General features: G+C 42.4%; 1 protein-coding gene across 1 annotated transcript in view; it reads right to left on the bottom strand.

The window, feature by feature from the left end:
- The window catches only part of chrdl2 (chordin-like 2), a 58349-nt gene extending 43264 nt beyond the window's left edge, over positions 1–15085 (bottom strand). The window contains exons 1-4 of the mRNA XM_063061420.1: positions 14678–15085; positions 13415–13570; positions 11287–11399; positions 9599–9695 (exon numbers count right to left, since the gene is read on the bottom strand). Of these exons, the coding sequence (XP_062917490.1) occupies positions 9599–9695; positions 11287–11399; positions 13415–13520 (316 nt within the window). The 5' untranslated portion in view covers positions 13521–13570; positions 14678–15085. The remainder of the gene's footprint in view (positions 1–9598; positions 9696–11286; positions 11400–13414; positions 13571–14677) is intronic.
- Between the last annotated feature and the right edge of the window lie 6714 nt (positions 15086–21799).

The raw sequence follows: 21799 nt of genomic DNA, 5'->3' as shown, positions 1-21799 counted from the left end.
CAATTATTCTGAATTAGTTTACGAAAATCTGAATTGACCCTCACAAACTATTGCAGAGAACATACTAGGTTGCTTTGTCAATAAGATAAACATAATGGCGAATGGCAGTGATTTTCTAGTTAAAATCTTTAGGTAGTGGATTTTCACATATGCCTATCTAAACCATAGCTCACATCAGTAAGACCCATTGCAGATGAGGTAACTAGTTTGCCAAATACCCATGCTCCATCTGTAATGGACATCTAATGCTTCCCATCTTAGTTCCTCTTCCCATTCCTACAACAATATCTCTGTCCTCGGCTTCTTCCACTTCCAGACTGAAGGCAAGTGCAAACTAAAGGAATAGCAAGCACAGCAAGCTCTGGATCCTTTGTGTTTGCTTCACCCTATCACCTCTCAGCGTCTGCCACAATTTTTACTCTTCCCGCCTCCATCTACCAATCATTTCTCCCCACCTGAATACACATATCACCGGCCAGCCCTTGCCCCACCCCTTCCCCTCACCTCTAGATTGGCTAGGTACCCTATATCTTTTTGGCCAGAAGAGTTGTCTCAACATGAAAGCTCAACTGTCCATTTCCCTCCACAGATGCTGCCTGACCTGCTGAGTTCTTCCAATGCTGAGTTTGTTCTTTTAGCTGCAGGTTCCAGCATCTCTTATATGTGTTCGCTTGTATCTCCATAACCATGTTTACCGATAACCTCATTCATTATGTGCTGTGTCTTATGATGTGGGCTATTATGATCTTTCCATGACCATGGTTGCTCTTGGCAAATTTTTTTACAGAAGTGGTTTGCCATTGCCTTCTTCTGGGCAGTGTCTTTACAAGATGGGTGACCCCAGCCATTATCACTGCTCTTCAGAGTTTGTCTGCCTGGCGTCAGTGTTCACATAGCCAGGGCTTATGATATGCACCAGCCGTTCATACGGCCATTCACCACCAGCTACCGTGGCTGACCCTGATCGGGAGGCTAAGCAGGAGCTACACTTTGCCCTCGGGTGACCTAGGGAAGGAGCGCCTTACACCTCCCTTGGTAGAGATATATCTCCACCCCTCCTATCACTGATTGGGATAGGAGTTTTAAAAATCCTATTTTCTCTCAAGGGAATATATGATCTAAATTTCCAATACGCTTGTCCGATAGTTCACACTTTGTTCTCAAAGGATTGGCAATAATCCTGGTCTGAACGATGATGGCCACAAATCGCAAATAAAGAAAGGAAAAGTAAAGCTCAAAGTTTTTGTTGTAGCGGAAACAAAAACCAAGAGTCTGGATGAACTCAGCACGTCAAGCACCATCAGAATGATGAAAGAGTTTTGATCTGAAATATTAACTGGGTTCTCTTTCCACCGATGCTGCTTCATTGGTTGAGTTCTTTGGCATTTCTCTTCTGTTTCATATTCCAGCATCTGCAGTTATATTTCTTATCTAGAGATAAATTTGTCATAGATGGTAACACAAAACTAACGTCATCATCTCTTACACAGTATACATTCTGTTTTAATTCTATTGACTGTCAGAAATATGATATGGAATCAGCAAAGGTATTTCCACCTGCTTTGCATCTCTGTCCAATTCCAGGACCTTTCCTAATACAATCATAGTATGGAACTGTGGTCATATGCATGTTAGTCTAACATACACTCAGCGTCCAATTTATTAGTACTGCTTGATAATGCAAATATCTAATCAGCCAATCATATGACAGAAACTCAATGCATGCAGCTATGGTCAGGAGGTTCAGTTGGTGTCAGCCTAATCATTAGAAACATTAGAAATGTGATATAAGTGACTTTGACTGTGCAATAGCTGTTGGTGCCAGACAAGGTGGTTTGAGTATCTCAAAAATTGCTAATATCCAGGAATTTTCATGGACACCAGCCTCTAGAGTTCACAGAGAATGGTGCAAACACAAAAGACATCCAGAGAGTAGCAGTTCTTTTGTCGAGAAGTCCTTGTTAATGAGAGAGGTCAGAGGAGAATGGCCAGACTGGTTGAATCTGACAGGAAGGCGACAGTAACTCAACAAACTACGTGTCACAACAGTGTTTTGCAGAAGAGCATTCTGAATGCACAACACCTTGAACCTTGAAGTGGATGGGCTACAGCAGCAGAAGATGACGAACATACTCTCAGTGACCACTTTATTAGCTACAGGAGCTGGCAGAGGTAGTCAGCAACCATATTTCCACCTATTTTGCATATCTCTCCAATTCTAGGACCTTCCTAATCCCTTCCCCGACACAATCCAGAGTGTGGAGCTGAGGTCATATGTACAGTAGTCTATCATACATCCTTTCCTGAACCAGCGCACCTTATATCTTTTAATGATCTTTGATTTCATGATTGCTCCCATTTAGTGTCTCATAGCCACAGGTCAACTGAGGTAACACAGATTTCAAAATATTTTTCCTCAAAATTAGTTTAAGGAAATCTAAAAAAAATACTTTATTGTGAAGTGTATAAGAAAATATGTTTTCACTTATGCTCCATAATATTAATAGCTGTTATTCTTAATTATAATTCACATGCATTTTATGTTAGCTTAATAGAAAAAAGGGTAGAGGATTTTACTTCGTAATCCTCTGCTATTGTAGCAATAAATGCCACATTTCCTTAATAAAATAGTCCTGAAGGAACATACTGTATGTATGTATGTTCACTAACAAACCACCCCTTAAAAAGAGACTAATTGGCACTAAGTAATGGCACACTTAGTGCAGCCACATGGATGATGCTTGTGGTAGGTCGTAGCAGACCGTGTTCCTGAGATTATGATTTTCCACTCCATACCACTACTAATTTCTGTATTAAATACATTTAAACCCTAAATCCAACAATCAGCAATCATTTGCATCAAGATACATGTAATCTGTTTTGCTGGAACATAAGACCATAAGATATAGGAGCAGAAGTAGGCCATTTGGCCCATCGAGTCTGCTCCGCCATTCAGTCATGGGCTGATCCAATTCTTCCAGTCATCCCCACTCCCCTGCCTTCTCCCCATACCCTTTGATGTTCTGGCTAATCAAGAACCTATCTATCTCTGCCTTAAATGCACACAATGACTTGGCCTCCACAGCTGCTCGTGGCAAAAAATTCCACAGATTTACCACTCTCTGACTAAAGTAATTTCTCCGCATCTCTCTTCTAAATGGACATCCTTCAATCCTGAAGTCGTGCTCTCTTGTCCTAGACTCCCCTACCATGGGAAACAACTTTGCCATATCTAATCTGTTTAGGCCTCTTAATAATTGGAATGTTTCAATGGGATCCCCCCTCATTCTCCTGAACTCCAGGGAATACAGCCCAAGAGCTGACATTCCTCATATGATAACCCTTTCATTCCTGGAATCATTCTCGTGAATCTTCTCCAAATCTTCTCCAATGTCAGTATATCCTTCCTAAAATAAGGAGCCCAAAACTGCACACAGTACTCCAAGTGTGGTCTCACAAGTGCCTTATAGAGCCTCAACATCACATCCCTGCTCTTATATTCTATACCTCTAGAAATGAATGCCAACATTGCATTTGCCTTCTTCACCACCGACTCAACTTGTAGGTTAACCTTTAGGGTATCCTGCACAAGGACTCCCAAGTCCCTTTGCATCTCTGCATTTTGAATTCTCTCCCCATCTAAATAATAGTCTGCCCATTTATTTCTTCCACCAAAGTGCATGACCATACATTTAACAACATTGAATTTCATTTGCCACTTTTTTGCCCATACTTCTAAACTATCTTAAGTATCTCTGCAGGCTGTCTGTTTCCTCAATACTACCTGCTCCTCCACCTATCATTGTACCATCGGCAAATTTTGCCACAAATCCATTAATCGCATAGTCCAAATCATTGACATATATTGTAAAAACCAGCAGTCCCAACACTGACCCCTGTGGAACTCCACTGGTAACCGGCAGCCAGCCAGAATAGGATCCCTTTATTCCCACTCTCTGTTTTCTGCCGATCAGCCAATGTTCCACCCATGCTAGTAACTTCCCTGTAATTCCACGGGCTCCTATCTTGCTAAGCAGCCTCATGTGTGGCACCTTTTCAAAGGTCTTCTGAAAATCCAAGTACAGAACATCTACTGCATCTCCTTTGCCTACCCTGCTTGTAATTTCCTCAAAAAATCACAGTAGGTTAGCCAGGCAGGATCTTCCTTTCAGGAAATCATGCTGGCTTTGGCCTATCTTGTCATGTGCCTCCAGGTACTCCGTAATCTCATCCCTAACAATCGATTCCAACAACTTCCCAGCCACTGATGTCAGGCTAACAGGTTTATAGTTTCCTTTCTGCTGTCTCCCACCCTTCTTAAATATCAGAGTAACATTTGCAATCCTCCAGTCATCTGGTACAATGCCAGAATCTATTGACTCTTGAAAGATCACTGTTAATGCCTCTGCAATCTCTCCAGCTACTTCCTTCAGAACCCTAGGTCCAGGAGATTTATCCACCCACAAACCATTAAGCTTCCGGAGCACCTTCTCAGTCATAATTTTAGATAAACTGAGTATTGAGTGATACAGGTTTTGAAATAATTTTGCGAAGTCTGAAACAATATAGCAAAAGCCCTTAATTGTTGCTCCAAAATGCTATAAACCTTGACATCTTAAAAAATATCTGGGCATTTCATACTTGTTAACTTTGTAATCATTTAGATTGTGCATACGGAAGAGGGTTTACATTACTGTGTTAACTGAAAAATGAGTCCTGGTCCAACAACCTCTCCTATTGCACTCAAGCCATTTTATAACACACCACCTCCAAATTGGCCTGGAAAGTGTCAGGGGCAGGGTAATAATTATTCTTTCTTAAGAGTTTTTTAACATAAGATCCCAGATAAAAGGCAACTCCATCTATCTAGCTCACATGTATTTTTTTTTGTCTTCACTTGACGGATTGTTATAAACATGTGTTCTGAAAAAAGTTAGTTCCTCCTTCTTATGAGCTGTTTTCTTTGATGTACAACATAGGTATAGTCTCTATAATAGAAAAATTGCATTAAAAATTCCTTACGTTCTAATTCTGATTCTCAATAATAATTTTCTTCTGATACAAATATTGAATACACTCTTTTTCTAGAAAAAGATTATGACTAAAAATCATATTTCAAAAGATTCTGGTACAACTGTCAAATTTGTTGTGACTTCATCAGTACTGAATGGGATATGCTTGCGCTGATTATGTTGGCAATGCTGGGTGCATTTTGAAACATATGGGAACTTCAAAGCCTATGCCCTGGCAATCCCACATACTGAGTTCATTGGGCAGTGAGGCTACGATGGTCCAACTCATTGAGAATTCATCAGATTGAAGACAAGTCAAGTTTTATATCCATTAATTTTTCTGAACAACTGGGGCTTCCAGAGCTAACTTTACTTAAAGTTTTATGGCATTGGTGGCAAGTGATCCACAAGTGGAGAGGGGAAGAACATTGATGCAGCATTGATCACAGTGTTTGTAGCTCCAATATTGATGAGGGCTCTTTCCTAGTGGTTTAACTTGGAGAATTGAGATCCCTTCATTGATCAAAGTACATTGCTGACTTCTGAAAAAAAATGCATCAGCGCTCTTGCTAAGAATGTAATTATGAGATTGTTTTAGAAGACATATGTCCATTATTCTTTATCATTTCCATATATTTTTCCAAAGAGAAGTGAAGAGTATCAGCCACCACTTCCTGTGGAAATTTCGAACACCATCAGCTGAGCAAAGTAACCCACCAATCACATTTTGAGCTCCCAATTGTCTCATTATGATCTACCCGATGGTACAGGAAATTGTTTAACTCAAATATCAGTAGGTCAGATATAAAATAGAAAACGCAGAATAGCGTTGAGGCAAATCTATCCAATTTGCCTCAAATTCAAATTTTAGGCAAGTAATGTTAACAGGATTAATGAATCATATCCCATTACCCAATAACCAGCCAGTAACCATTACAAGAGACTGACAATTAACTGGGTTAGATGTTATGGTGATGACCTATATTTTCCCTTGAACATTTTTTGGGGTTTTACTTTTTTAGATGTTGTCAGGTAAACAATGAAACAGCATCACATCTTTTCCATAGGACCTCTTCAACCAATGTAATACAATGAGGATCATGAAGTCTCAGCCAAGGTCCGTAACATTTGCCATTATCAAATCAGGTAGAAAATGAAAAAAAGAGGGAAGCAAGGGTAAAATTAGGTGTGATTAATGAAGTAGAAATAAAAGTTAAATTAGTTTAATAAATTGAAAGGAATTAAATAACATAGATTTCTAAACATTAGGAATTAACATATGAAAGTTAATTTTCTGTCCCACAGAACATTTTTTCATTAAAACTTAGTATGCCATTAAAAGGCCATTTTGATCTGAACAGATAACATCTAGCCTTAGGCTCTGCACTTACTCCATTTCTATGGTGGTAGTACAGGAACTTTACTAAGTGTATATGAATTAAAAATTAGATAGTGAAGTGCCATTTTCATGCAGCCCATAGAGGAAACTGTGTCTTAGATAAAGGTTTCTGAATTTTCACATTTAATTCCTTGCTGAAATTACTGGAAATCATTGTCCAATTTGCACTTAAATAACAGTAGACACTGGCATATCTAGGTTATTTATAAATTCAAAGACAATTATGTGATGTGCTGGATTTGAACCTAACAACAGATATTCTAGTTAATTCTGGGGACAAAGAGACTGCCGATGCTCAAATCTGGAGCAAGTGGAGGGTCCTGACCTGAAATGTTGACTGTTCATTTGCCTCCACAACTGCCGCCTGACTAGCTGAGTTCCTCCAGCATTTTGTTTGTTGACATCATTTAAATTTGTTGAAATTGCTATCCAAACAAGTGCTTTATGTTGAGTCATCTGATAAAGTTTGATCAGTGTAGCTGGTTTTCTATAACGGCAGGTCAGAAGGGAGCTTGATTCCTTAAAATCGCAGACACAAGGAAATCTGCAGATGCTAAATTCAAGCCACACACACAAAAAATGCTGGTGAGTGCAGCAGGGCAGGCAGCATCTATAGGAAGAGGTACAGTCAACGTTTCAGGCCAGGACCCTTCGTCAGGACTAACTGAAAGAAGAGATAGTAAGAGATTTGAAAGTGGGAGGGGGAGGGGGAGATCTGAAATGATCGGAGAAAGACTGGGGCGGGGGAGAGATAGAGCTAAGAGCTAAGGATGAGTCTTTTCATTCCAGAACGAAGGAGATGTCTTCCTTTTTTAAAGAAAGAGGCTTCCCTTCCTCCACCATCAACTCCGCTCTCAAACGCATCTCTCCCATTTCACGCACATCTGCTCTCACCCCATCCTTTCGCCACCCCACTAGGAATAATGTTCCCCTTGTCCTAACCTACCACCCCACCAGCCTCTGGGTCCAACATATAATTCTCCATAATCTCTGCCACCTCCAACGGGATCCCACCACCAAGCACATCTTCCCCCCCCCCCACCTTCCGCAGGGATCTCTCCCTATGCGACTCCCTTGTCCATTTGTCCCCCTCATCCCTTTCCACCAATCTCCCTCCCGGAACTTATCCTTGTAAGTGGAACAAGTGCTATACATGCCCTTACACTTCCTCCCTCACCACCATTCAGGGCCCCAGACAGTCCTTCCAGGTGAGGCGACACTTCACCTGTGAGTCGGCTGGGGTGATATACTGCGTCCGGTGCTCCCGATGCGGCCTTCTATATATTGGCGATACCCGACGCAGACTGGGAGACGGTTTCGCTGAACACCAGAGAAAGCAAGATCTCCCAGTGGCCACACATTTTAATTCCACGTCCCATTCCCATTCTGATATGTCTATCCACAGCCTCCTCCACTGTCAAGATGAAGCCACACTCAGCTTGGAGGAACAACACCTTACACTGTATTCCATCTGGGTAGCCTCTAACCGGATGGCATGAATATTGACTTCTCTAACTTCCGTTAATGCCCCTCCTCCCCTTCACACCCCATCTCTTTTTTATTCATTTTATATTTTTTTTATTTTTCCCCCTTTTTATCTCTCTCTTTTTTCTCCCTCTGTCCCTCTCACTATAACTCCCTGCCTGCTCTCCACCTTCCGGGCTTCCCTGTCTCCCTCTCTTTCTCCCCGGGCTTCCCATCCCATGATCCTCTCCCTTCTCCAGCTCTTAGATCCACCCCTCCCCTTCCTGTCTTCTCCGATGATTTCGGATCTCCCCCTCCCACTTTCAAATCTCTTACTATCTCTTCTTTTAGTTAGTCCTGATGAAGTGTCCCAGCCCAAAACGTCGACTGTTCCTCTTCCTATAGATGCTGCCTGGCCTGCGGCATTCACCAGCATTTTTTGTGTGTGTTGCTTGATTCCTTAATATGACTTCACAACCCATTGTTTTATGTATTTGCAAAAAAAGTACTAAATCCGGTTATGGTGATACCATAGTAAGTGTAAAATATTATTCATACAGGATTTTAATAAATATATTTAGGAGATAAAGCTTATTTCTTAAAACCTCATAGGAATTTAAGACTAACTACAGCATCATCATCTTAAAATTCAACTCCGTTTCTCCACAGGAGCTGCCTGCTCTACCGTAATCCCTAAAAGTTATTACCCCTGAACCATCAGGCTCTTGAATCAAAGGAAATAACTTCACTCAACTTCACTTGCCCTATCATTGAAGTGTTCCCACAACCTATGGACATACTTTCAACGACTCCATCTCATGTTCTATATAGTTATTGCTTATTTATTTATTTAATCAATCATTCTTTCCTTTTGTGTTTGCACAGTTTGTTGTATTTTGCATACTGGTTAAACACCCAAGATGCTGTGGTCTTTCTTTGATTCTATCATGGATTTATTGAGTGTGCCCACAGGGCAGTGAATCTTAGGGTTCTATATGGTGACATACTGTATATGTACTTCAATAATAAATTTACTCTGAGCTTTGAACTTTGAGTATTTTCACCATTTTCCATCTTTATTTCAAGTTTCCATGCGTTTTTCTACCATTTTTAAACAGTGGAAAAGTAAGAGAGGTAAAATGATTCACGTGATGCCATTGTGAGTTATCAGATGGAGAACGATAAATTAGTTTTTCTGGAGGTACCTCTATAGCATGGAAGGTAGCTCATGTGTTACTCTGACCATTAAAGACTCTGTGAACCCATTATTCAGCTCACTGATTAAGACAGCTAATTATTAATACCAGATGATCCCAAGTTTGAACAGATCTGGGTAGTTCAGTTGCTAGGTGCCACTTTGAGTAGTTTGGATTAGAGTGAAGGTGAGGTATATGTTTTCGTCATACTCAAAGACATCTAAAATCACTTCACTCAGAGGGGAGAAACAAGATTCAGACGTACGTCAGCCGCAATAAACTTCTGATACTGGCCGTTTACTTCCTTTTTCCAATCTTCTAATTGCATAGCAGATTTGTACCGTCAGTCTTTTCAGAGAGAGAAAAAAAATTGATGGGTTCTTCCAAACTGCTTTCTACATCATAACTCCGAGAGGGAGACGCTCCCTAATCATTTTCCCCGTTTTAAAAACTTTTTTTCTCTGCGCCTGCATGTGTTACTAAAGTTAACATTCCTTGTATAGTAAAAAAAAATCTGCCTTCCTGACCTGGTGAGCAGTGAGGACAGCAATGCTGTGGGGCGGTCACGGGGTTGGAGCAGCGAACGTTCGGACACTTCACTCGGTTGCAGGTTACGCGCCCATTCTGGAAATAAGTCCACCAATTAGTTAAAACAGAAATTTAGCAATGACATTGACGATTCATCTACAATGTATTATCAGGAATCACAGCGAAAAAAAAACATTTCAGGTAAAATGTATGCATTTATGGTATATAGGATCATTAAGGACACATTCTCTGTGTGTGTTTTAGTTACGTTGCCTTATCTTGCAGTCTGCATTTCTAGAACAACTTCCTTCGGCGCCGACTTCACAAGATCCCCAAAAACAACCTTTACAGGGAACCTCGTTCTTCAGTGCTAACCTCACCGCGCAGGTAGACTATCAAAGTTTTAGGAATTTAGGTTGCGGTGCGGCAGGAAATTAGTGCTGGCCGTTATGTACGAAGCTTTGTCCTCGGTATACTCTATTGGAGATGGCCCTTTCAGTGGCCCGGTCTGAAAGTCCGAGCTGCTCAGTTCTTACTTAGCTAAATAGGATCATAATCTCTTTGGTTGGTGAGGTTTCAGCAAGTTACTTTTAACCAAACATTAGTTCAATTTGAACCTCCACTTTTTTTTCCTTATCAAAACGTAAATTATGGGGAAGAGGGAACCGCAGGTAATAAGATACACAAAATACTAAAGGAACTCAGCAGGTCAGGCAGCATCTATGAAGATGAATAAACAGTCGACGTGTTGGGCCGAGACCCTTCTTCAGGACTAGAAAGGAAGGGGGAAGATGGCAGAATAAAAGGGTGGGGGGATGGGGAAGAAGGCGAGCTGGAAGGTGATGGGTGAAGCCAGGAGGGTGGGAAAGGTAAAGGGCTGGAGTGGAAGGAATCTGATAGGAGAGGAGAGAGGACCACAGGAGAAAGGGAAGGAGCAGGGGACCCAGAGGAACGTGGCCGGCAGGTAAGAAAGGTGAAAGGCCAGGGTGGGGAATGGAAGAGGAGAAGGGGAGGGAGTTTTTTTACTGGAAGGAGAAATCGAGATTCATGCCATCAAATTGGAGGCTACCCAGACGAAATGGAAGGTGCTTCTCCTCCAGCCTGAGGGTGGCCAAATCTCGGCACAAGAAAAGGCCATGGACCGACATGTCGGAACGGGAATGGGAATCGGCATTAAAATGTTTGGCCAGCCGGAAGCTCCGCTTGAGGTGGATAAAGTGGAGGTGCTCTACGCCCCAATTTACGGCGGGTCTCACCAATACAGAGGATACCGCAACGGGAGCATCGGACACAATAGACGACCCAGCAGATTCGCAGGTGAAGCGTTGCCTCACCTGCAAGGACTGCTTGGGGCCCTGATGGAGGTGAGGGAGGAGGTGAATGGGCAGATGTAGCACTTAGGCCGCTTGCAGGGATAAGTGCTGGGAGGGATGACTGGAGAAGAGAATCGATCGCGGAGAGAACAATCTCTGCGGGGGTGTGGGGAGTAAAATATGTTTAGTGGTAGGATCCCTTCGGAGATGGCGGAAGTTGCGGAGGACCTGGTCGCTGTTGGGGGTTTAACGTTAAACTATGGCCTCGCTGCACATCTGAGCGCTCTACATATTACAGTCGTCTTTAAATTATTTTCTATGCCTTACACACATAGCGTCCCAAACCCCAAGATCTAAAAGCGGTGTAACTGTACCTCAGAGCAAAGACAGTTTATGCAATAGACGAATCCATAGGGCTCCAGGTACGGGTGCCAACTCTCTCCCATCCGGTACTTCTTGTCTTGGAACATGCAGAAAGTGTCAGACGCTGCTCAGGAAAGTTACACAACACACAAATTACAGTCCTACTTCACGCCAACCATAAATAATCTGATTTATTGAAAGCTTCATTTTGTTAATTGCTAATCGAAACAAGGGGAAGCTTTTAGGAGTCGCGGTGACGAGCCTGAGATGCTTCTGGCGTGTCCAACCACGAGCAGACGGATGTGATAACGTGATACACAAGCAGCCTGGACACAGAGATGAGCATCTCATAAGGCTTGGCTGTGGCTATTTTCTAGGGGCTTTCCCGAGGCACTGAATCTGAAAACAACGTTAACCTTTATACCATTCAGAATTTCACCAACATATAACATAAAACGCGAGCACGTGGGGTCAGACTTTCATACTCTTGGCACACCCATAGGGGCATATACAGGGCTTGCACGGGCTCGTCTACCCCTGATACCGCTGCTACCCGACTCTATCTCTTCCTGGTTGAAAATCGGGGCTGGAGGCAGTTTTCTTTTGTAAGGATTAGCACCTCACCTGCGCATTCTGAATGAAGGTGAACGCCGGTTTCTTGTTTGAGGTCAATCCTTTCGGCTGGCAAATTAGCAAAACTGGAGACACAAAAGACTGCAGACGCAGGAATTTGGTAACAAAAAGCCAGGGGAACTCAGCGGGTCGGGCAGTATCTGTAGGCGGAAATCGGCAGGTGTGCGGGTCGAGACCTTTCACCCAGACTAGAAAGACCTTCGAACCGAAATGTCGACTGCCGATTTCCCCCCAGGGATGCTACCCGACTCACTGAGTTCCACCAGTTTTTTGTTTGTAGCTCCAGATTAGCAGAGCTATCAGAAACAAAATGCATATTCTTTATATAAAACAGAGAGTGGGTTAATCTTGCTCTGTCCCTTTGTTATCATATGTACTGTTTTAACTACTATAAAATAAAGGACCTGAAATTTCAAACTTTACGTGAGGCTCCTGTGAATAGTTTTGGGTCCGACGCAGGGAACCTGCACGTGGACGTTGCGTCGGCAGAAACCGCGGCTCTCAGGTTATCGTCCGAGTCCGCAGGAACGGAAGCATTATTTTATTTAGATCAAGATAATAGCCTTCCGGCCCAGCGAGCCCACGCCACCCAATTATACCCATGTGACCAATTAACCTACCAACCCGTACGTCTTTAGGATGTGGAGGAAACCGGAGCACCCGGAGGAAAAGCCACGCCGTCGTGGCTTGACGAGTTGCAATCGGTAGAAGCAGCAAAAATCACTGCACCCTTTCTTATTAGATTGGGAGTGAACTGGAATGGGGGCCATTCATCCTTGTTCAAAACAACAGCATCGTTGACATTCAGGTCAAAGTTATCACAAACTGCGGCCTTATTTGGGTTTCGGGTCAATCTGAGCAAAACTGGGATTTAATCGAATTGGACAGAAACCATAAACAAAACGCATCCGTTCTCTCAGGAGCGAACACGCACCTGATATTTTCAGTGAGAGTTAAAACGGCGAAGTTTTACATTAACCTCACATCAGTGACTGGGATTTGAAGGCATGATTAGTTGATGTGATGGTCGAGGTTTGACGCTGGCGACCATCACTCGAGCCAATGGAAAGGATAATCGATACTGGTTTCAGACTAGGACTGGTCCAACCTTTGAGCGTATCGGAGAGGGGAGGCGATACTGTAGTCTTGTAGTGCGAGACTAGAGAGACGCTTGTGCGGGGATTGGATTAGCAAATGGGACAGTCCCGTGTAGGATTCCGGTGGAGTTCACGCATTGGGACTAAAGCCAGACCACACTGTGGTCTGTGTTGGGTTTAAGGTTAGGAATCAAATGAGCCTTGGCTTCATTTTGTTGTAGTGTCGGATGCCGCCGTTCCGGACTGTTCCAGTCGCCGAGCAGTCCCACATGCACTTTGTAAATCGTGCGAGCCCTCTGCGGACGTTACCCGGCCCTGGAGACGCTCATGCAACTGTCGTATAGCGTCGATGTTGGAATAAAGCCCACTATAAGTTTGAAAGCGTCAGTACTCGGTAGTCAGAACTTACGTTTGCCCTGCTCCGATTTGCCCGCGTCCACTTTGAGAAACATGACAGCACAGTAAAGGACTAGCCTGAGCTGCTCTCTGCCCGCCAGCCTCCAGATCGCCTTCATCCTTCCAGCGATTGGGAAAGGTTCAATAGAACTCTTCTGCTAAAGGGGAGCTGTGTTTTCAAGGAAAAGGGAAAACGTCACCGAGTAAAAGCCGAGGTGCAGCCCCCTCCTTCCTCTTCTTTTAATTTGGTAGGAGTAACACCGAGACTGCGCACCAAACCCCACAGACATTCATCTCGTTCATTCCAAAGAGAGAGCTGCTTACTTTTAAACCCACACCGTGCAGCTCACTCGCCGCTCTGTGTACACCCGCCGCTTTTAAGGCTATTAAGCAATCGTTCTGCGTGGAAACATTTAAACATATAGTAAAGACCTGGCGTTATCAATTTTCCAAACATCCAAAACATCAGTCTGAATTCGAAACACTCGAGCTGTTTAGCTGAGTGAAGGGACAACTTCATCTCAGTCTGAACTACTGTTACAGCAATTACTGCCCCAAGTTTCCAATTTCCTATCTCCAATTCTAAGTTATTCCATTACTTTACACACTCCTGTGCTGACGGTCAGGTAGGACCTTTATATTGCTTATTGTTCCTAAAGCGTGGAATTAAATAACGAGTGTGGACAACACACTTGCCATGGTCCTGTATCCCTGTCAGCACTGTTATTATATTTACTGTCATTTCCACCTGTCCTTTTTCAGAAGAGACAAACTTATGTTTACTCTGATCTGTCCGGTCTAGTACGCGGAATTTCACAGGGCTCTGCCTGATATTTGTTTCATGGGTAGGGGCTTTCTCAGACTGAGTTACTGGAGATGACATTCCTGGAAATTCTTTTGCAAAGGCGGACAGGCTTGAAATAAAACATTTTCTAAACGATTGCAAGCTTCTGAATATTTGCTCGTGACGCAGTTATAAAGAACAAGACCTATGAGCTTATTATCACACTACTTTATAATAAACAGCCCCTCAATACAAAACACATTTTATACTTAAGCCACAGAATAACCGAGACGAGGGTTCGGTGTTCCCTGATTAAATTATACATCGATTTACTCAACTGGCGTCGCAGCGAATTATACTTCATATATGACATATTTTCCAATCATGTTAGTATATCTAAATTAATGATCTGCAGACCAAATAACTCTACAAATATTAAGTTTATTATTAAGGACGTAATTATTTATCTTGCGGGATGTGAGGATGACTTACCAGGGGAATGTTATTTGTTTTCCCGCTGTTAGGGTCCACAGCGAGTTTATAAACCGCGACTAAAAGTGAAAGGTTCTCGGGCGCGCAGGAGTGCTGAGGGTTGCGGATTACCCAAGAGCTCCGCTGAGTTTGGACCAAATCGACGGTTCAGTTCCAGATACAGTCCGCGATTAATTTTGTAGTCTCTACTTCGGACTAATCACTAAGGGAAACCCCGCACCTCGGTTGAACAAGTTGTGTGTGTGAGACAGCAGGGGTCGAGAAAAATCAGCTCAGATCACCAAGCTTGTCTGACAAGCTGCCACTGATCCGATGCTTAAAACTTTTCTTACTACTCTCATTTGTCGCAAGTGTAATTTACGAGATTGAAAATCCTCAGGTAGCCGAACTCCTCTGCGCTGCAGAAGATAAAAGTAACTCAGCAGCGACCCTGCTGGTCTTTCTATCTCTCTCTCTCTCTCTCTCTCTCTCTCTCTCTCTCTCTCTCTCTCCCGCCCTTTTCACAGTCCAACAGGTCTGATAGACAAATGTACAACACAGTCAGAAGACAGCCACCTGGGGCGGATCAATCATTGGGGAACGGGTGGTTGAATTTAACCCCCTCCCTTTTCACACATGTGATCTGATGACAGGTCTTCCTCTGGACCAGAACTACCCCCGTAAGTCCAATTGAAGTAATACGCACGGACGAGCCTGTGGCCATACATAGCGTGGTGCAATACGTACTCCGTGACTGCTAATTTTACTTTTAATCCATATAGTAAACTAATACTTGTAATCAGAAATCGGTGCAATAGTGGTAGTGAAAATAATGCATTCAGCTGGAAACGCCACTGTTGGTGGAGTTTTCAACAGTTTATCTACATCTGTTGCAAACTTCACCAATGACGAAAATTTATATAAAGTGCTCTAAAATATAATTAGTATATTTTAAATCAAATAATAAATTCTATTGTGTCGGAGAAAAGCATATCAGATGAGGGTTGGATTGAGTACCAGTATGTATCCACTACAATAAACAATAACCTTTAGTTTTCAACCATTTGCCTGCACTGTGTGAACTCTTCGCAGTTTCCAAACTCCGGGCTGCGAAAATTATCTGACTTGGACTAAAGCCATTTATCCCGCGCATGAAAGAAAGCGATTGATTCTAAATGTGGCATGACGCAGCGAGGAATATTCAATGAGAAATGAAGGATTGGGGGAGACATTTAGTTGATGCACCACTAAACAAGAAAATCCCGTTAAACGTGAGGAATTCCAGTTTATTGTATCTCCATAAACAATTGGCGAAGTCTTCGACCCAAATAATTTGCATTCATTGCTATGAGATATCCCAAAAGAACAAAAAATCATTGTTAGTCTTACGTATCGTTTCTGCTGAAATCTCCAACTTATGTATATGAACATTTTGCATTTGGGAAACAATGTTGGGTTATACTCTAAATGTGCATTAAAGGAGATATTATTGAAACATGTAAAATTATGAACGGGATAGGCAAAATAGACACAGGAAAACTTTTCCACTGGTAAGTGAGACTAGAATTAGGGGACGTAGCCTCAAGAGTTGGTGGAATAGATTTAGGATGCAGATGAGGAGAAACTGTTTTCACAGAGAGCAGTGAATCTGTGGAATTCTCTGCCCAGGGTTGAAGTAGAGGCTACATCATTAAATATATTTAAGATAAACAACATAGAACTGTATAGTAGGTACAGGCCAGTTGGCCCATAATGCCTGCTCTAATATCAATATAACCCTTCTCTTCCATTTTCCCTTCATCCATGTGTCTGTCTAAAACTATCACACAGAGTGTGTGTGGTGGTGGTGGGTGAGGGGGGGGGTCCTTTCACCCAGCACTCTTTGTGCAACAAAAACCTCTGACATTCTCCCTATCCATCCCTCCAAATACCTTAAAGGAATTCTCTCCTATGCCCTGGGAAAGTCTCTGGCTGTCCACCCTACCTTCTCATCTTATCATTTTCCACACCTCTGTTAAGTCACTTCTCATCCTCCTTCGCGATTAGATAGATGTTTGCATAGTTTGTGGAATTAATGTTTATGGTGAAAAGACAAGCGGATGGAACTGAGTCCATGGCCAAGGTCAACCACGATCTTATCGAATGATGAACGGCTTCAATGCACCAGATGGCCTACTTTTGCTCCTAGTTTTTATGTAAATACTTTTTCCCCCAATGACAATAAATCCTTTCCCCCTTTGGCCCTTATAGTTTCATTTTTGTGCACTGTGGCCTCTTAAATGAAAACAGTGAATTCATATTATCGTGCATGAGGTTGGTTAAGGCTACTCCAGTATTGTTAGATAAAGAAGCGAACTGAAAGTTGAGAGTTCTTATGACCAATTTTTTTTGTTTTAAAATGCACAGACTCAGCTACATATAGGTTGCTGTGCAATGTTCCATTTCGATAGACCTTAGTTGCACAAAGTGGAAAGATTTCTGTGGAAGAATATCTTCGACCACATGTCCATCAGAATGTCTTGGAGAATGAATGGGAGAGATCCTGGATCCTGTGGCATTGATTGTCTGCAGACCATCAAGACACTTAGCAGAATGCCTCCACACCAGAACTCACAAAGCAGCTCCAAGATCTTGCTTAACTGGCAGTGAGAAGGCTCCTCCTGTCGATTCCTTCCCACACCGTCGAAGCCTCTCAGCATATTGCCCTTGAGGTGGATGAGCTGAAAATATAATGATTGCCCACTATTTCCTGCACTATAAGTTTGCAAAGAATGTTTGGAAAGTGGTGCAGAGGCCCATTCCACTTGACCCTGAGCAGTTGCATTTCCAAGATTCTGATTTACAGGCTATTCCCTAGGTATACTTACTGACATAATCATCAACTGCTGCTGAATGAACCCCATATCTTTGAAGGGCTGACTTTGGTCTTTGTTGATTTTCTGGTGTAATAGATGTCTGCCAGTGAATGCTGCTAATGGACACATTCCAGTGTGCATGAACTCTGTGAGATACACTGAAACTTGGGACAGCCACCACAAAGGCTCTGTTGGGAAGGACCAGAGCCTAGGGTCTTGCTGCTAATGGACTCTGAAGTGATGGGTCTCTCAAATGCTTCATGACTGTGTTGTTCAAGGAGAAAATGTGAATGGCATTGATGTATCGTACAGGAATGTACTGAATATAATATTATGAATGTAGAGGGAAACATGCCCCAATTATATTAGGGGGATGTCAGCACCGGTAGACTTTGTGCTCCTGCTGATTATGCTCTAGCAGAACTATCCACCTTCACTCTCCCCTCTCCCCACCTTACCCCATTAACCTCTCTTTTCTTTGCCTCCATCAATCATCCACCTGCCCCATTTTCCTAACTCTGCCTCTCCCCTCCTTTATCTGTCTCGGACCGCCTGTCAGCCCTTCTTCCTCCTCCATCCGCCAATCACCTTAGGCTCCTGTATCTCCACTTCTGATCCAAATGCAAGGGTTTGACTTGAAACATCGGCAATTTCTTTCTCCCCCGCAGATGTTTCTTAACCCACTGAGTTCCTCCAACATATCCTGAATAAAATGTATTATTGGAAAAAGAAGATAGTTCATGAAGACCCAATATCCAGGTCCCTACCTAGCAAGAGAAAGTATCTTTGGGAGCTGGTGTAGAAGGAACTGCCTTGTAGCAGTACTTGGCACTCTACAGAATAACAGATGAGGAAATGGGTGTGACATGCTTAAACATTACAGGGCTGGAAGCAATTACACATATAGAGAAGTAGGACAGGGATGGGTGAGGATTTTAAAATTGAATTAATATGTACCCAGGAGGCCGTGGGTCAGCATCGGCAGTGGGTGAATGGGATGGAGGGAGTCGGGACAATGACAGCTGGGATAGCCCCAAGATTATGAAGAGTAGGTTGAAAGAAGCCAGCCAGGAGGGCATTGAAATAGTTAAATCAAGGAGCAATAAAAAGACGAATGAAGGAGATAACATACTATGGAGTTGAAAATTGAAATTGAATGACCTGTATAAAATAATGGCTTTCTGGGAGAGATTGGAATGCAGGAACCTTAACAAGGGAAGAATGTCAGGACCAACAGAGCATATAGCATAAGATCTCCCCCAGTCCAAAGACATAGAAATATAGAAACATAGAAAATAGGTGCAGGAGTAGGCCATTCGGCCCTTCGAGCCTGCACCGCCATTCAGTATGATCACGGCTGATCATCCAACTCAGAACCCTGTACCAGCCTTCCCTCCATACCCCCGATCCTTTTAGCCATACCAATTACAAAAGACACCAAGAATACCAAAGACATACCAATTAGCATGTTAATTAGTTATTGTAAATTGTGGTTAGGCTAGTGTTTAATGGGTGGGGTGCTGGGTGGTGTGTATCACTGGACTGGAAGGGGATGTGCCACACTGTATCACTAAATAAACAAATAAATAAACAAGAAGCATTCCGTTCTTAATGTCTGTGCCAAACGAAATGTTGCCGAATTAAACTAAATCTACATGATCCATATCCTTAATATTCATGTGTTTTTCTAACAGCCTCTTAAAGTGTCCTATCATATTGTACCCCTGGCAACCCATTCCAGGAACCTCTTTGTAAAGAAACTTGGCCCATACATCTTTAACCTTTCTCCCTCTCACCTTAAGTCATATCATCTGGTACTTGACAAAGTTCAAAGTAAAATTTATTATCAGAGTACATACATGCAAACCTGAAATTCTATTTTTGTGGGCATATTTGGCTAATCGAAAGAACAGTAGTGTAAACAGCATCAATGGAAAACAGTCTGTGTAAACGCAGATATAAATAAATAGCAATAAATAACAAACATAAAATAACAAGATAAAAGAGTCCTTAAATGAGTAACATTTCTACCCTGGGAAAAAGATTCTGACTGACTAACCTAGCTATACCTTTCATCATTTTATAAATTTCTATCAGGTCTCTCCTCCGCCTCCAGTGTTTGGAGAAGACAACCTAAGTTTATCCATCTCTCCTTATTGCTCATACTCTTTAATCCAAGCAGCAACCTGACCAATCTCTTCAGCATCCTGACAAATTGCTCCAGCATCCTGACGAGTCTCTTAAATATCCTGACAAATCTCTTCTGCACCCTTTCTGAAGCCTCCACATCCTTCCTGTAATGGGCAACCAGAACTGCACACAACTCTGCTAGTGCAGCTGAAACAAAGTTTTAAATAACTGCCTTCCTGACTTGTACTCAGTACCCCAACCAACAGAGGCAAGCATGCCACATGCCTCCTTTACCACCCTATCTACTTGCCGGTCCTTTTCAGGGAACTATGGACTTGGAGCCCAAAAACCCTCTGTACATCAATACCTTTAAAGGCCCTGTCATTAACTCTTTACACTCAGTAGCCAATTTATTAGATACACGCGCACCTGCTCGGTAACGCAATATCCAATCAGCCGATCAGATGGCAGCAACTCAGTGCAGTAAAGCATGCAGGCATGGGCAAGGGGTTCAGTTGTTGCTCGGACCAACCATCAGAATGGGAGAAGAAATATGATCTAAGTGATTTTGACTGTTGAGTGATTGTTGGTACCAGATGGGGCGATTGAGGTATCTCAAAAACTGCTGATCTCCTGGGATTTTCATATACAACGGTCTTTAGAGCTTACAGAGAATGTTGCGAAAACAAAAACAAAACATCCAATGAGCAGCAGTTCTGTGGGCGAAAACACGTTGCTAATGAGAGAGGTCCAAGGTCAAAGGGAAATTAAAGGAAAACGTAGGAAAATTACTAACCAGTGAAGTTGGTGCAATTTGATGACTGAGACATAAGGTTTGTCAGAAAATAATTGAACTGTTAAAGGTATGTTGTTTCAAATGAAGTGACCACTATTCCTTGAGCCATTCCTTTGAGTTCCAGGTTTCACTGTTGATTACGGGTACAAAGCATTGCTGTTTTTGTAAGCAGGAGAGTAGTAGAGCACCTCAGTGCCCGATTCTGACTTAACCTTAAAGCACGCAAGTCAAACAGCGTGACTCTCCCTCCTAAAGGACATCCGTTGGTGATTTGTATTTGTACCTGTGGAGTGTACTTTTAACCTGGAGCATGGTTACATTTTTAAAGAGCGTAGGTTTTCTGTGCAAATGTCTAGGTATTTTCTAATCTTGCCTTTCAATCACTTAATGGGAGGAAGAAGTAGGTGCTTCTCCCTATCTCCTCAGAACAGCTTCATAGTCAGTGGTGCGCCAAATTAACAGGCATGAAGAGTAGAGTTTAGTTCAGGCAGACTTCCGTGAATTTCATGGTCAGAAATACAACTCTGGTCTTCTGATTCCACATTGCTCTGTACAAATACATTGGTATTACTCCAGCTACCTCAAAAAAATAATACTTTTGAGTTGGAACAGAGATTTGGAGGCATAATAATTATGTAACTTCATTAGTGTTACAGAGGTTTGGAATAAGGTCCCGAACCATGTGATTCAATAAATCCAAGGCAAATTTAAATTCAGTGAATAAAGTATGAATTTAGAGATCACTGTGAAACCATCAGAGTGTTAAGAGAATATGCAGTTTATGTATATTCAATGAAAGAAGGAACATTTCCATTCCTACCTAAAGTATTAAAATTGCAGCAATATGCCCTCTGAAATGACCTTATAAGTCATTCCAACTGCTAACGTTTATCAAAAGAGCTCAAAACCTGGAAAGATCACTAAGCATCAACCTAGGCAGAACATAACATGAAAAATGCATATCCTGTTCATTTAACATGATCAAGTCTTCCTGGGACTTTTGCTAAAATTGAGAAAACTAGTTTATTATACACTTTAGAAAGTCCCTCTTGTATCTAATAAAGTGGCCACTGAGTGTATGCTCAAGGCCTTCTGCTGCTGTGGCGCATCCACTTCAAGATTTGAAAAGTGGGGCATTCAGAGATACTCTTCTGCACATCACTTTTGTAACACATGGTTATTTGAATTAGTTTCCTTCCTGTCAACTTGAACCAGTCTGGCTATTCTCCTCTGACCTCCCTCGTTAACAAGGCATCTTTCCCCACAGAACTGCCACCCACTGGATTTTTTTTATCATTCATACCATTCTCTGTAAACTCTAGAGACTGTTGTGTATGAAAATCCCTACAGCTCAGCAGTTTC

The sequence above is a fragment of the Mobula hypostoma genome, chromosome 10 (assembly GCF_963921235.1).
Source record: "Mobula hypostoma chromosome 10, sMobHyp1.1, whole genome shotgun sequence".
Taxonomy (NCBI): Eukaryota; Metazoa; Chordata; class Chondrichthyes; order Myliobatiformes; family Myliobatidae; genus Mobula; species Mobula hypostoma.
This window is presented reverse-complemented; position numbering and strand designations above follow the sequence as displayed.